The sequence below is a fragment of the Pseudorca crassidens genome, chromosome 16 (assembly GCF_039906515.1).
Source record: "Pseudorca crassidens isolate mPseCra1 chromosome 16, mPseCra1.hap1, whole genome shotgun sequence".
Taxonomy (NCBI): Eukaryota; Metazoa; Chordata; class Mammalia; order Artiodactyla; family Delphinidae; genus Pseudorca; species Pseudorca crassidens.
Window position 1 is genome coordinate 46,178,528 of NC_090311.1, and position 16,372 is coordinate 46,194,899.

The 16,372-nt window shown below is 39.1% G+C and overlaps 1 protein-coding gene across 2 annotated transcripts in view; it reads left to right on the top strand.

The window, feature by feature from the left end:
- Window positions 1-16,372, top strand: part of ERCC6 (ERCC excision repair 6, chromatin remodeling factor) — a 76,201-nt gene that overhangs the window by 31,557 nt on the left and 28,272 nt on the right. For both annotated transcript variants that reach the window (XM_067710206.1, XM_067710207.1), the window contains exons 7-8: window positions 4,896-5,054; window positions 11,911-12,046. In XM_067710206.1, the coding sequence (XP_067566307.1) occupies window positions 4,896-5,054; window positions 11,911-12,046 (295 nt within the window). The remainder of the gene's footprint in view (window positions 1-4,895; window positions 5,055-11,910; window positions 12,047-16,372) is intronic.

Below are 16,372 nucleotides of genomic sequence, written 5' to 3' on the forward strand. Positions count from 1 at the left end.
TGCGCATCGGGTCTGTTTATAAACTGATGAATCTGTGTGGACCTGTCTCAGCAGACTAAAAGCTACATTTAAAAGCTGTCTACATCGAGTTCTTTTTTTGTTGCCGTTCTTAGCAATTTTAAGGGGCCAAACCTCTAACTTCTAAATCAGATTAAGAAGACTTGCTTATTAAAATCAATATTGGAGAGGTTTTTACTTCTATATTGAAATAAAAAACTGCGTAGAGGTTATTTTTCTGAGTGTCCTATACTGTACCTAAGGGTGTAATACTTTTGAGCTGACCAGATGTATATGTAAACATTTCCTGTAGATGTTATTCTGATACCAAAAGAGAAGATACAGGCAAACAGCTTCAGGGTTGCGTTGCTGTTTGAAACCGACTATGTTTCATATGTCAAGTGGCCCAGGGTTGCATATAACCGGATGCCCTGTGATAGATGCGTGCCTATAGCCTACAAGGTCCAGGCGAGTCTCCGTGATGAATGTAAATACTGAGCCACGTTGTCAATCTCAGTCCTCCTGGGATTTACTAAACAAGGTGCTTTAGGAAGGCTTCCTCGATGCATATAGGAAGTTAAAGCATTAAATAGCTTCTTTCTGTCTCTTGTATCATCACTTGGTAGTCGGGTGCAGGATGTAAACTTCTTTCTTTGAGATGGTTATGTTTAATCTCCTTCATAGATTCAGCTGTCAGCCATGCCCTAAACTTGTGCAAGATGTCTACTTAAAAAGAGCATGCTTTTTATATTTCCTCTCGAAGAGCTTTTATTATAGTTTTAATTTTTCTCCTGGGTTGGAGGGGACAAAGGGAGTGGTTATTTTATCCCACTAAACATAATAGGAAAGCTGAATCCTAAATATGTGAACTGTCTTGGTTGGGTTGCCGTACTGGACAGGAGAACTGTAAAGAAGTTCAAACCTGAATCTCTGGTAATTTCTGTAGATGTTTTATAGCCTGGGGAGGTGGCTACTGTGTTTATTGCTTCTCCCAAATGAAAATTTAACTATGGAAAGGTACATAAAGATAATATTTATTGGCAACTCTTTTCATCTTCTCTAAAGTGATTGCTTATTAAGAAACACGCCAAATAGTATCAGTGTTAAACTAGCAAAAGGAATACCCAGATTATAGACTAAATTGGTTTCACAAAGACAGGATACTTCTACATGAGTATTAAGTGATTTGGCAGATATCCTCAAGAATCAAGTTGAATGTGCATTTTTGTATAAATGTGGTATTTTCTAGCAAAGGAGTTTCACAGTTAATAGAACCGAACTTGGCTTCCCAGGGGTATATAGGATTTAGTGTATTGACTGCTAACCCTATTGTAGTTAACGTAAATGCACGGTTTTTTAAAAAAATTTGTCTTAATTGCACATTCCTGGAAAGTATTTTGTTGTTTTCATTTTTCATCTCTCAAAAACAGGATTTTAAATAGTTCATAAATGTTATGAAACTTCTGTTTCTTTTATTCTGCTACATGAAAAAAAAAGTAATAGGATTGGTAGAGTCTCCATTTTTCTTTCATGATTAAGTTTTAGCCAGGCCAATTTAATTTTAAGCTGTAGATCTATTTTTACTGTACTTACCGCACTCTGTGGAATTAAATTAACAGGGTATATTTGTACGCAAGGGAGTCAGCAGGTACAGTTATCTATTTAAGTGCTGTTTTCTGCAAGATCATGGTTAACTTTTAAAATTCTGTTTTGAAAGTTTGCCCGGAAAATGTATTTGACTGTGTGATGTAGCAATCAGATGACAAAATTCAGTCTTGCAACTTTACTTTTAGCCACACTAGTAAATGCAATCTTGGGTTAATGTGACAATGCCAAGATATACCCATTATCTGTGGTTATTTTGTGACGCTTCAGTTTCATGGGGGAAGCAGAGTACAGTAATTTCTTTACTCTTACACAGTAGTTTGTAAAAATCTTTTAACTTTTCCTAAAGAGTAATTTTTATGTCTTCAAAGGTTCTGAAAACTGAATTCCGTAGCCTGCTTTCATTAAAATATGTAATTGTTTTACAGTGTTTATTATTAGGAACTTAAAGCAACAAAGCCTGAGTCAGTTAGTGACACTGCTGGAACCAGAACCCAGACCCCCTAACTCCTCATGCAGTGATACATGCCTACCAATCAGTGTGCTCGTGCAGCCTGAGGGCCTTCATGGAAAGAGAGAGCCGCTCTTCACCATCTTTATACAACGTCCCCAGCTGTGGTTGGGCGTTTCCATGTAGGATGTGACTTACAGGGCTGCCTGGTAGATATTTTTCCTGAAGTCATTTCTTTAGTGTTGTTCATCGTCTTATACGCACAACCATACACTGTGTGAACGCCCTTGGACATTACATCTGTAGATGAGGAAACATCTAGCACAGCGTCTCTGCCTCTCGTGAGTCACCTAGAATGCAGATGTCCTAACTCCCTCTGGGATACCATGCTGGTCACCAGTTTTTATTCCTTTCATGATTTCTCGATTGTCCCTCTCTTGATTCCTTAAGTTGATTGGCCCCAAACAGAGAGAGGGGTTGGACCTGTGTTGGGTGGAGGCAGTGTTGTATAGTGGGAAGACACTGGAATGGCCACTGGGAGATTTTGGCCCCTACTCTGCCCGGAGGAGCTGGTCCCATAATTGTTCTGTACCTCAGTAAAAGGAGGCTGATTGACTGGAATTTAGTGATTCTGAACGTACATCAGTTTTTTGGGGGAGCTTTTTGGACTGCATCTTTTTCCATAGCTGAGATTAGTCCAGTGTAAGTAATTCATGACCAACTTTTATTTTTAGATCAGGATTTTTCATTCTCAGCACAACTGACATTTTGGGCTGAATAATTCTTTGTTGTAGGGACTATTCTGTGCATTGTAGGGTGTTTAGCAGCATCTCTGGGCTCTACCCACTAGATTACATTTGCACTTTCCCAGTTGTAACAACCAAAAATGTCTCTAGGTATTGTCCAGTGTCCCCTAGGGAGCAAAATACCCTCTTTACCCCCCATTTACCCCCATCCCTGGTTGAGAACTGCTGGTCTCCAAAGTGGAATCGCTTTGGAATCAGAGGTTCTGGATTTCAGTTCTGACTTGCTCATTTTTTTTTCTAGCGGTGTGACCTTTAGCAAGTTACTTAACCTCTCTGTGCCTTCATTTCCTAACTGTAAAATGGGCTGATCCTCTTTGTGTGGGCTGGTTGTGAGGTTGTATCCAAACCTCACCTGACCAGGTGCCTCCCCAGCAGTAGGCCCCTTAAATGGTTGGTAGCTTTTATTTTCTGATTATATACCACGTGTTAAATAGAATTTGTCCTTCATCCCAAATTAAATGATCTTTTATCCATAGTAGACTTCACTGTGTTTGGATTTTAAATCCTCTCGTCCAGGGTACATATTGAGTGTGTATATTATAATTAGCAAACTTAAGCAGCAAAATACTCAAAGTTTTCCTTATATGATAGATAATAATGGCAACAGCTAGAGTCAAACTTTTGGAATTGATTTGCAGAATACTGGGGGAAAGTTAATTATGACATACTTACTAGGAGAAGAGTAAATAAACCTAGTTTGACAGGGACTGAAATCCACAATGAGATTTTAGGTAGACATATCACATACCAAAGAGTAAAAAACATCTGGGCAGTAAAACAGCAACAAAACCACCTCCTTTTAAGGTGTGCAGCTCACTAGCCTTGGTATTTTCTTTCAAAAAAAAAAAATTCTTTAGCTTTCATTTTTTTTTTTTGCAGTACGCGGGCCTCTCACTATTGTGGCCTCTCCCGTTGCGGAGCACAGGCTCCGGACGCGCAGGCTCAGCGGCCATGGCTCACGGGCCCAGCCGCTCCGCAGCATGTGGGATCTTCCCGGACCGGGGCATGAACCTGTGTCCCCTGCATTGGCAGGCGGACTGTCAGCCACTGCGCCACCAGGGAAGCCCATCATTGTCTTTTAAGTGTTTTTTGCTCTAGATTTTTTTATGTGGCATATAATTTTCATACCATTCCATAGTGTTAAATCTTTCACTCTCAAAAATGCTTTTTGCATTATTCCCTTTTTAACTTCATTTTTAGATTATTGAATTAGACATACCATTGATGGACAAGGGCAAATACCAACTCTTTTTTTGTTTTTAGAGGGGAATATATTATTGCTCTTTGACCTGTACTCCTTATTTAAGATTTTAATAGCTCTGACCTTTTTGTATCTATGATAAAGTCCCTGAATCAAGTTCTACTTTAAAATATTAAAAGACCTTTTGTATTGTTGAGTCTTTAAACTGTTGGGTTTTTTTTTTTTTGCATCTGCTAGTAATATGACAGAATCATATGTACTAATTTTGTGAGCAGCCCTGTTATTCAGACTTGTTTATGGCCTTAAAATTTAATTTAATTTTTCCTATAAAAAGATAATATGATTACCAAGTGACTTTTCAACAGTGTATACTGTAAATTGTAGTGTTCTCTGTCCTGCTTTTTGAAGCTTTTCAGATGGAAAAAGTAAATGTTAATGCATCTTTTCATAGAAAAATTATTGGAACTTTGTATAACTAAAAATATTTGCAGTTTTTTCCAGAAGGATATTGAATAAAAGATAATAAGTTTATGCTTGTTTACCAAGCTATTTCTAATGTTGAAAAAGAAATGAAATAGTCCCTAATTACCCTATCTATCAGTTTAATTAGAAATGTGTTAATGTTCTATAAAGAAAAATTTGTGATTTTTATGCCTAGGTAATCAAAAATGTATGACCTTATAAATATAATACTCATGTAAAACACACATCCGGCATGTTTCTCTGACTGGTACTAGAACCTCACTAAATGATTAATTCATGAGTACTTTCTGTTATGATCTGTATTATCCACCATTTGCCATTTTCTTTTTCTTGTTGGTGTTTGTTGTTGTAGGTACCAGCAGACAGGTGTTAGGTGGCTGTGGGAATTGCACTGCCAGCAGGCAGGAGGAATTCTGGGAGACGAAATGGGATTGGGCAAGACCATCCAGATAATTGCCTTCTTGGCAGGTCTGAGCTACAGCAAGATCAGGACTCGTGGTTCAAATTACAGGCAAGTGCTCCTCTGCAGACTGTCAGTCTGTGGAGCTCAATTAATATTTCATCAGATGTATTGCTGTGGAGGAGGGTCTTGTGAATTATTGATGACATTTCAATTACAATATTCCTTTAATTCTTTTAGTGGGGGACATCAAAGGAAAATTTTTACGAGACAGTGGAGCTGTAGGGCAGGAGAAATTAAACATGTAACACTTTTAATGAATTCCAGGCATTGATGCTTCATTTTGCAGATGAGCCCCACTAGATATTTTGGGTCAATACAGTGTCTAAGGTTAGCTTCTACAAATGGATTGTTTACAAACTCAGTTATGTTAATATCAGTAGTTTACACAATATGGAATTTTAAATTAGACATAATATCTTCAGTTCCACTTATTGAATTTTACATTAAAATATTTGTTCTGGCAGGAGACCGGGTGAGCATTACAGTAAGTACAAAGTCTATTCATGGGGAAAGTTGAAGCTTTGGAGAATTTCCTTTATAATCAATTACGCGTGATAGCTTTTATAGATAGTGCTTTTTTTTCCTAATGAAGCTACGTATTTGCTCACTATGCTTTCTACTTCCTCTCCTAGTCTTTAATAACTTCATATAAATTCTAAAGCCAAAGCCCAAGTGACTGTAAAATGATACAAAAATATTTTTAGGTTGTAATCTTTATTCTCTTTAGGAATTTAAATAAACTATTAAAACTTTAATATTCTGAAAGAAGAAGCATTTAAACTACATTTGTTCTGTGTGGAAGGACTGAAATAGTTTATCTTGAAATCCAGCGAGCTTTTCCGTATTTAAGCTGTAAATTGACTTTTTTGTCAATCAGTATTGGTAAAAATAATGCTAGGTAAATTATGTGGGATCTTTAATCTTGAGCCCAGGTGATCGAAGATGTCCTTGGATTCCAACAGGCTGACCTAATGAGTACCAGCAAGATACTTACCAGGTGCTTGTGTCCTGGAAACCTCAGGCACTCACAAGATGTGATTCGGCGATCCCTTTAAAAGAGTGTCAGCGTGCCTGAAGGCAGCAACAGCAGAGAGTTACTGCCCCGCACGCTGGTTCATTGTCAGAGAAATGTTTGCGAGAGAGCCAGATACGAACCATAAACTATTGAGTAAAGAACTTTTTTTAAAATCTTCAAAGTCTATTGCTTTGCTTTTATTCCTTACTCTTTTCATTAATTTAGCAGATCCACACTTACCAGGAGCCGTACTGAAGTTTTAGAATATTTTAGAAATACTTATATAGCGTTAGGAAGGGAAAAATGTATTTGGAGATTTTTAAATACTAAATGTTCCGTTGTTATTACAAGGAAGTTGTGTTGAAGCAGAGTTTTTTCTTCAGATATTGGAATTCTGTTACATTTCATGTGAAAACATTCCATCCCAGTGGAAGAGTCAGAGTTGAAAGTGGGCATTTAGGGTTTTCTTATCTATGTATGTCATTAGTTCACCATTTAAAAAATGCTTTCTCTGTTCTAAATAAGCTCTTTGGTAGGCTTGGCTCTGCTCCTCTTGTTTTTTTTTTGTTTTGTTTTGTTTTTGTTTCTGTTAACTAGAATGCCCTAAGCTGCCCTAGTTTCTAAGACTGTCTTTCTTTCCTTAAATGATTTCTGGGATTTTCTTATCTCCCATCTCTTTTCTTCCCTTCCTGTTACCATGAAACTTGTGTGGAGTCTAATATGCTGGGCCTAGGAAACCTAAAGTCATCCCTGCAGTGTAGTTTTGGTCAAAAAATTAAAACGTGCTCTCTCGAGTGATGACAATCCTACTAGGAGTGAAGTGAGGGCTAATAATGAGAAGCAGCTGTAATCAATTAACTATCAATGCGCATCTCCTCTTTTCCATAATGAAATAGTGTGGCATGTTGGATTATAGCCCAGATCGTCTTTATTAGAATAGTATTGGTAGAAGTGGCTTCCCAGAATGCAGTTCATATCAGCCAAACAACTGAGCTCTTTATGAATAGAGGTGTACGGAGGAGCTTGGTCCCTTCCACGTGCACGTGCCAGAGCAAATTGTATGACATTTTTCTCACAATTTCGTACTGTGTCCTCCTCTGAAACTAGATGAACTTGGAGTCCTCCTCTGTGTTTACGTCCTAAAGAAAACTACCCAGATGCATAGTCAAACGAAGTTCTGCATGAGCCAGCATTGCTTCATGGGCTATGTACGTTTCCTATGAACTCTTGCAAGCTGTAGATTTTGGGGGCCCTGATTTGAGATGGTCTTAGTGTTGTAATTTTAAGGTCAACGGTCCCTGAAACCATGGAAGTCTCTGGGATACCAGGAAGGAATTTCCTGGTAAAAGAAGTTTTTAATTTTTGTTTCTTTAATGTGTTTTATATGTGTGTTTTTAAAAAAGAGGGAAAAGCATATTTACATTTACATGTGGATAATAAACATCTATACTAGTTGTTGTGTTCCCAGTTCATATTGTATACACTACGTTCTTTTCACTTTGCCATTCATATTATAATGATAGGCCCCCTGAATTTTGTGATGGAGAGGAAATAAATTATTTACCTTTCAGACTTCAGTTAATACTCTGAAGTCTTGGATATCATTTAGGAAATTCCTAGTTACAAATAAATGGCCTGAAAAAGGTAATAAACTTTCAAAGGTAAATGTTTTTACTTTGTAATTCCTGGTAAATTCAAGGCTATGAATGGCAGATTTCCATCCTGCAGGTTGAAATATTTGACCATGGAGCTGTTGGCTTGTTGTAAACTCATTAGGTAGTCAGTGATAATCAGAGATGAAAAGAATTGTAGCCAGTTTGGTAATTGATGCTAATCACTCCAGTACATTTAGCCATTTCTTACACTCATCTCACGGGATTGAGGGTTGGGGAAGAGTGGTGCAGTTGAAGTGACTGTTAATGGGTTTGATTGCCCCTTCTGTGGTTCAGGGACGATCTAGGTCTGCTCCTAGATTCCCACTCTGTGTGAAAACCTCTGTAATCTTCTAATAGAGTGGCAGAAATTAAAGGGCATAATAATGCCAGTTAGATGTTCAGCCAGAATAAAATATTGGCCTTAAATGACATTGTGGCGGTTGGCAGAGAGTGTGTTATAAAAAGAGCACAAACACTATATAACCTCCAAAAGCATAGGTACCTATTTATGTTTATTTGAAAGTGAATTTGTTTTTAAATATTTTAGATGGGTTTTGATTGGTTGTTTCCTAATCCCTGCTAAGTGCATATTGACGATAACTCTCTTTAATTCCCCTTGGAGGATATAAAGAAGTTGGTGCATTTAATCCTTTTAGAAAGGAATATTGTCAAGGAAGGGGCCAGGGCAGAGTCATGCTCTCCCCAGGGAGTTTGAAGGGGCTCTTGCATGGGCCCTGCCCTTGGGGAGGAGCAGAGCACGGCTTGGGAATTCTTCAGGAAGTGTCAGCACCTGGCTTCTTGCAATCTGAGCCCATGCTGTGGAGCAGAGGGGGCAGGGGCAGTGACTGTAGCTGGAGGTTGGGAGGATTTAGAGTGGGTGGAGGCATTTCGTTTTGTTGCAGTATTATAAGGGTAAGCCTCATTTAGGCTGTGGCTTGTTTTTCTACTAGACCACAAGGTATTTTTCAGTTGTGCAGATTATTTTTAATATTTCAAGTACTGTGTGATTTACTCTAGTTTACAAAAAATTTTAAGTTCAGGAATCATTTATTGAACCGTAACAAGAAAATAAAAATCACTCAGGATCCCCTAACTCAGAAATAATCTCTTTTAACGTTTCAATACAATTTATTCCACCCTTTAAAAAAAGTTTTCATTTAATAAAGGCAGTATTTATTCATTACCTCCTGTGGTCTAGACATTGAGATCGTTTGAAGAAGAGGCTGTCCCTGTACCCTGAAGGACCTTAGGAAGGATCTAGCAGACAATTACAGTAAGGGTGATATGCGTTATGACAGGGTTAATGTGGGGTCCTAACGAGTGTGGATGCACCAGGGAAGGGTCCTTGACCTACCTGGAGAGAAAGGGACGGGAAGGGAAGAAACTGCGGGCTGATGCACAGGTGGCTAGGAGAAGAGGGCAAGAAGGGACAAGGTGAAGGCTGAGAGGTCAGGGGAGTATGCACTTTGTAGGAACTGAAGGCGGTGCTGGTGGGGGAGTGCTGAACCACCGGGCCAGTGTCGGGGTAGGGGCCCTGAGAGAGGAGAGGCTGAAGAGGTGGGCCGAGGTCAGATCCTCCTGGTCTCATATGCCAGGGTGAGGTGTTTGGACTGTTTCGAGAGCAGGGGACAAACAGGAAAAGGCTCTTAAGCAAAGGGATGAGGTGTTCAGATTTTGCTTTCTTGAAACGATCGTCCTGGAAAGTGCAGTAACCCAGGTAAGAGATGACAGTGGCCAGAAGTGGAGTGTTAACAGTGTAGATGGAGAGACAGGGTAACTTTGAGAGGGATTTAGGAGGTAGATGTGACATGAACTCAGTACAGGTTGGATACAGTGGAGAACAGGAGAGGGGCAGAGGCCCGGATTTCCAACTGGGGTACCTGGAGAATGGGTGACAGTTCTTTCCATTGGATTAGGAAACATGGTAGGAGGGCCAGGTGGGGAGAGGATGACGTGTGGTGCCGTGGGGACATCTGAGTGGAGAGGTCAGCCGGCAGTTGGACATCCAGGCATGTGGTACTTTGGAGTTCAGGAAGGAGATTGGGGTTGGAGACCTAGATGTGCATCATCAGTGCAGAGACAGTAATTGAGACTGGGAGTTAATGAGATGGCATGGGGAAAGTGTGTGCAGTGGATCTAGCTTCAGATATGCAGTATCCTCATTGGGCAGAAAAAGGTAGGGGGCGGAGAATGACAGTTTAAAAGGTGCCAGTGACTCTGCTCCAGGATGAGTGAGAAGGTAGGCTCCAGTTTCCTCTGTCAGTCTTGGCTCCCAGTTGCCTCTGGTGGCATGAGCTGAGCGTGAGTCTAGTGTTGAAGAGATTCCCATAGTTAGTTTGACTTTGCTTAGTTTCCATTTCATGGATACCCATCTCCCAGCAGGACTGAGGATGAAGCAACTCTAGTAGTAGGAACATTGATGTAGCGGGGGTATGGGCTCAGACAAGAAAAGGGACACCTGTTCCGTGGTAACCGGAGGGAAGGAAGGCAGGATGGTACTGATTCAGTCAGGTGCCTACGGTGTACAGTGGATCAGGATATTTTGACTTCAGGTAAAAAAATCTTGGCCTCAAATTGGGTTAAATGTTCACATACCTACAGAGGGGGTAGGCTGTACACACAGCATGATCAGAAGCAGCCCAGGGATGTCATCAGGGGCCCAGGTTCTCCTGATGCCAATTCTTCTTGTGGTCATAAGATCTCCTTGCACTGTATGTCCTTGTTCACATGCAGCAGGAGAGACCAAGAGAGGAAGCTCTCCCCGACCTAGAGTGTAAATCCTTCCTTAACCGTGAGCAAGCCAGTCTTCCCACGCCCCTCAGTGGACAGGTGATTGTCGCCAGGGGAACACTGTGTGCTGACAGACAAGCTATGATTCTGGCTTCTCCCCTCTTCGCCATAGCCAGACAGTGATCAGAGTCCCATCGAGTACACGTCTGGGAAGGAAGAGGGGATACCTGCACAAAATTGTGGTTCTGTTTGGAAGGAGAGAGGGGAGATGTGGATGTTGAGAGAGGGGGCCGTGACCAGTTTACTGGCTACCTATGTGTAAGTGAATTGGGGTGATTCCATAAGTAATTTGGTTTTTTAAAAGACTTATGAGCATCTTCCAGATTTTAAATATTTTTCAAAGACGATTTTAATGGTTATATTATATTCCATCTTATTTAACAAACCCTAATAGTATTTACTGTATTCTGTTCTAAGCACTTTATAGATGTTGATTTAATCTTCATATAAATGGTATGATCACTACTGTTATTATTTTAAGATGAAAAGCTGAGGTTCCGTTAGTGTGTGCAGAGCTGGGATTCAGACCCAGGCAGTGCTCCTAACCACCAGCCTGTAGTGCTGTAGTAAAGGTGGTTTATTCAGCCCTTCTCTTATTTACAGACGTTCAGGCAGCGCCCACTTTTTCCACAGTATAAATAATGCTACAGTATGTGTCGCAGTACACAAATGTTTGTCTTGGGATCGCTTGGTCAACATGCGACTCTTCTTAAAGCTCTTGCCACGTAGTGCTCAGCTGCTTTACACAAGAACTGAGCGGCTTGCCTTCCGTTGGCCTGGGCTTTCTGGGAGAAACGGTCACTGTGATGCTCACCCACTTGTTTTTTATCACGTGGAGAAGAGAGCAGCACCATGTAGTGGAAGAGCAGGCTGCAGCGATCAGAAGACCGACTTGAGGCCTTGCTCCATCTCCTGGTAACCAGGGGGCCTCGGGCACAGCAGCCTTCAGCGGCCCCGAACACCGCAGGATTTCTGTCCTGCTTGCTTCCCGAGGCTGTGAGATTGATTGAAATCTTGTGGGTGAAAACTCTTGGTAGACTATAAAGCTTCAGACCAATTGAAGACACTCTTACGTTCACTTAGGTTAAGATATACAGTACAATGCCTTCACTAATCTGGAAGGAGAGAGAAAAGTATTTTTGTTAGGTAATGTTTGTTTGATTTTTTTACTTTACTATAGACATTATCTTTTGATGTGTAGTAGCTGGTGTCTCCTCTTAATACCTGCACTCACTAACTGATGAATGGGGTTGTAGGGATTTCACTTGGTGGGTTTTATCCTCAATAGCTTTTTCTTTAAAGAAAATAGCAGTAAATTTCCAAAGCTAGGATTTTCTTTTTTGAGCTGTTAAGGTTTTGTTTGTTCTTTTTTGTTTTTTGGCAGTTGATCATCCATATGCTGTCCTTCATGGTTGTCTTTTCTTCTTGGACATTTTGGGTGCAGGTTCGAGGGGTTGGGTCCGACTATAATTGTCTGTCCGACGACAGTGATGCATCAGTGGGTGAAGGAATTTCACACGTGGTGGCCTCCGTTCCGAGTGGCAGTTTTGCACGAAACTGGGTCCTTTAGCCACAAAAAGGTAACATTACAGTACTTCAGAATCTTTCTGCTTGTTTTAAAGCCCTCTATTTTACATAATTGTTTTTGCTTTGATCCATTTATTTATGAAGTGTATGTTCCTGTGTTTCTTTCTTGCATTTAAACTTATTGATTTAATTTAGAGCTCTGTAGTTTTAAAATAATTATGAATGGAGGCTTTGTCATTCTAACAGTCCATGGTGGTGACATGTTCTTGTCCCGTGAAACACAAGCCTGATACCCTGAGTGGGACCAGAAATCAGGGGGCTTATGCAGCAGTTAACTGGCTGGATTTGGGGGCATTAGAGACTTTAAACAGTTTTAGGAAAGTAGGTACAAAATGTAATAAAATAACTCTTAATTGATAAATGAATTTGTTAACATGCTTTTAAAATGTATTTTAAATGAACAAAAGAACAGCTTGCCATTTTGTAATTTGTACTGTTGCCTTTTAGTTAAGTTGTTTTTTGTTCTCTGAATCGTTGATTACCATTCAGGTCTAATCACTGTTCTTTGAAAGTTGCATTTTCTCACTTACTTGTAGTTTTACCCACACATTATCAAAAAGGTTTATCATCTCTTCTCCTCTGGGTAGCATAGGTAGGGTGAATTATGCTTTTTTAATCTCATGTCTGTCTACCATCTAGACTGTAAGTTCTGCAGTGTGGAGACTGTGTCTTCATCGTTATCGTATCCCAGGGGCCCTATAGACAATAGATAATAATTACACATTTTCACTGTGGGTTTGCAGGTTTACTCTGTAGACAAGAAGTGGCAGTTTGCTATGAGTTCTTTCTGTCCTGAGTTTCACAGCTCTTGAGTGAGGCCTCTGTGCCCCCATGAAAGCAGTGCGAGCTGAGAGAGCTGTTGAATGCTTGCCTCGCTCAGTTAAATACGTGCGAGCCACTAAACTCCAGTGTCTTTATAATTCTGCCAGTACCCCTTTCCTCCAAATTCCCATTTTGTTCATGGTCATGAGTAAGCAGAACTTTTGATAAAAGTGAATCAGGAGTATATAGTTTGGTAGCTCAACTTTGGTGAGATGGAATCTTGCTTTTACTAGCTGTTGTTAAAAACAGCATACTTTGCCCTGAATTTTAAATGATAAATAGAAAACAAATGAGTTGAAATAATGAATGAAGTGGGATAAACACCACAATCAAAACAAAAAACAAAAGTGATTTTTTTTTTCAGCAGCATGAAAATAGCAGCTTAGATTGTTTTTCTAGTCAAACTAAATTGTTAACTATCCTGTCATCATTCTTGTAAAACATTTTTGATTCCTTTTTTCACTTCCATTGTCTGTTGACATTTCTTAATATTTTGTATTGCAAAGTCTTGTACTAAGATTCATTAGTTGATGAATGTCTTTAAAAGGCAAATTTTTCACATGTTCCTCCTTATCCTTTTATTTCTTTTGTGCTTTTTCTTTTACACCTTTACCATATCATGGCTCACTTGAGTCTCTTCTGTTATTATAGCCTGAAGAGCAACCTTCATGTAAATGAAATACATTGACTCATGAATGAAAATAGAATTGACATTGGTCAGTGTCTCTGTTGGTGAGATTTGCTTCCTTAACTTGCTTAGAGAGCAAACAATTATTTCACTTTCGTTTACAGTGATTTGCACCTTCTGAGGTGTCTGGTTATGCACAGACACATGCATATATATGATTGTTCATAATTTTTTTTAGTACTTAATGGTTTACCAAGAGCTTTAACTTGAAGTTTCTTAACTTTTGAGGAAAAGCAGTAGACTTGTGTTTTTACTCTGGCCCTTAACTCTTTGGACAGTTCCTTTTTCATTATAAAGTATCTCAGATCTCTAAAGATGTAAGCTGTTATGCAAAAGATTGAAAAGATGTTCTTTCGCATCTTTCAAACCGTACTCTCTACTTAGAAACACAATCAGTTTATTATTAATATTTAATATCAGTTTATTATTTGTGATGACGACATATTGAAAATGTGTTAATTCTTCTGCACAGGCCTTGTTATAACACTTCCAAGATCAGAACTCTGGCTTCTGGATTAAAAGACTGAGTGGCATTTGATCCCTTTGCTCCTTCCTTTTGTATTTGTGTGTACAGATCTCTGTTGCCACTCCGTGCACACCTGTTGGCTTAAAGGTGTGTGTTAGATTGCAATAGAGTTTACATTTCTTAATCACATTTCAAATATTCTGTCAGTGCTGCTGTGTCCTTTAAGCCAGCATCTAATGTCTAACTTCCTTTCCATCCTTATAGGCTGAAATTTCTTTTTTCCATGGCGGAACTTTCTGTGCGCACCAGCTGTCCTGTCTAAATGTATTGATAATAGCAGCACTCTGGTGTAGGGTTATTCAGTGCTGGAGAAAATAGGGAAGAGAAGAGAATTTCTCTTTGGAAAACTTAAAAAAGTAATAATGCCAGAATTATTCTGCTTATCATTCAAATAGATTATTTTTATTTTTCTAATGATTTGTTGTAGCTGGTAAGATGTAAAAGTTTGAAATTTTGGAAGTTTTTCATTTAGAGAAGAGCTATCAAATGATCAAACAGTTTCTAAATGGAGATCATCTATCATTTTTCTTCCCTAAATTGCCTTTTAGCTTCCAACCTCTCTGACCAGGTGATCCTATATTATCTTTGTTAATATTTTCTTTGGTTGACAGCATAATTTTGAATTATCAAATGCACACCCAGCAACCTTGCAAAAAAATATGTGGCTAATATTTTCAACCAGATGATCAAATCAGATAAAGACATTTTCAGGCTCTGAATCTCCTTTAATGGTCAGTTGAACTCTCATTTACTAGGAATCTAAGATTATCCTTTTCTCATGTTTTATGATCCCTTTTTTCTAATGGAGAGAAACTTGATATGTAAGTTGATTAATATTTATTTGTTGAATAACTATAAACATAACATTGCAGGTATTTGATGCTATTAGGACTCCAAAAAATGGATATGATGTTTTTAACTGATCTTGAAAAGATAACCATTTTCTTGGGGAAAGAAAATATATGAAAAGATAATAAAAGAAGGCAGTTTTGTAATTCTTATCCCATAACTCACAGCAGGGAGTGGCAACTTTAGCACTGTGTTGTAAAGTTTAATTATTAAGGACCCTTTTTTCAAGTTGTTGGAAGATGTGTAATGAGAAATTTCTTGCTTATATTCTGAAACAGTTGTCACTTTGTAGCTCTCCCATCTTTCCCTGCCTTGTAGGATATAGTAATTCTGTGGAATAGTTTTGATAATTCAAAGAGATCATTTTGATCCATTCAAAATGGAGGCATAGGATTAGGAAATGTGACAATGGCATAAAGGCATAGATTTTATAATTACCAAACCAGGGCTGGAATCTTGGATCTGCCATCTTATAGCTTTGTGACCTGGTGCAAGTCACTTAGCTTTTCTGAGCCTAGTTTGATCTCCTGAAAATGGGTTATTTTTGGTAATTTTTTGAGGATTTGTTGGATTAATGGATTAATTTGTTGGATTAATGTGTGCACAATAAACTTAGTATGGTCCCCAGCATACAGTGTCTACTCAGGTAATTCCTACAATTAGAAACGAAGAATGTGGTAGACATCTTCATCTCAGTACTTGAGAAAAGATGCTCTGACATTTCTGAGGGATTCAATATAAATACATTCGAGATAGAAGGTTCAGACCTGCTTTATCAAAAATATTCATAGTCATTCACGTCTAGACCTTTCTCCTTCGTGTCTAGATTCATTGGCCCCCAAATGATACAGTGTTAAAATTCTTTTTGGGAGATGCAAGTTATGACTAAAGAACAGACCACAGGAAAACATGGCCATCTGATGCAACTACCATCACATGTTTTTTAAAAAGGCCCGTTTTCTGAAACACTAAAATAAAAAGACTTGGCTTTTTAAAAAGCTGGAAGGGAGACAAGTAAAAACATAACAAATAAAAGTAGAAAAGGGCCACATGGTCCCTCAAGCATCCTGAATATTTCAGACCCGCTCCAGGTACACAGATTACAACACAATGTGATGTAGTTCCCATTAACTTTCGAGACGGTGTATACACCTGATACAAGAAATGATAGATGCTATGCTTGGTCTTTGAGGGATATTGTAAAATTATGTTGCTGGAGCCCTTTTTTCTTCATTGTCAGCACAAATCCTTGTTTATTAAAGATTTAGCTTGAAGGAAATTTTAATTAATTACAGGTGCAGTAAATCCTGCCTGGGAAGCTGCCGTGCTGTGTTTACCGTGAATGGCCTTCATGTGCCTGTGCTCCACTCCGCTCTCCCTGCTGCCTGACAGTGTGATTTATGGCTGTTGTTTTCTACCAGTCCACTGTTTGCC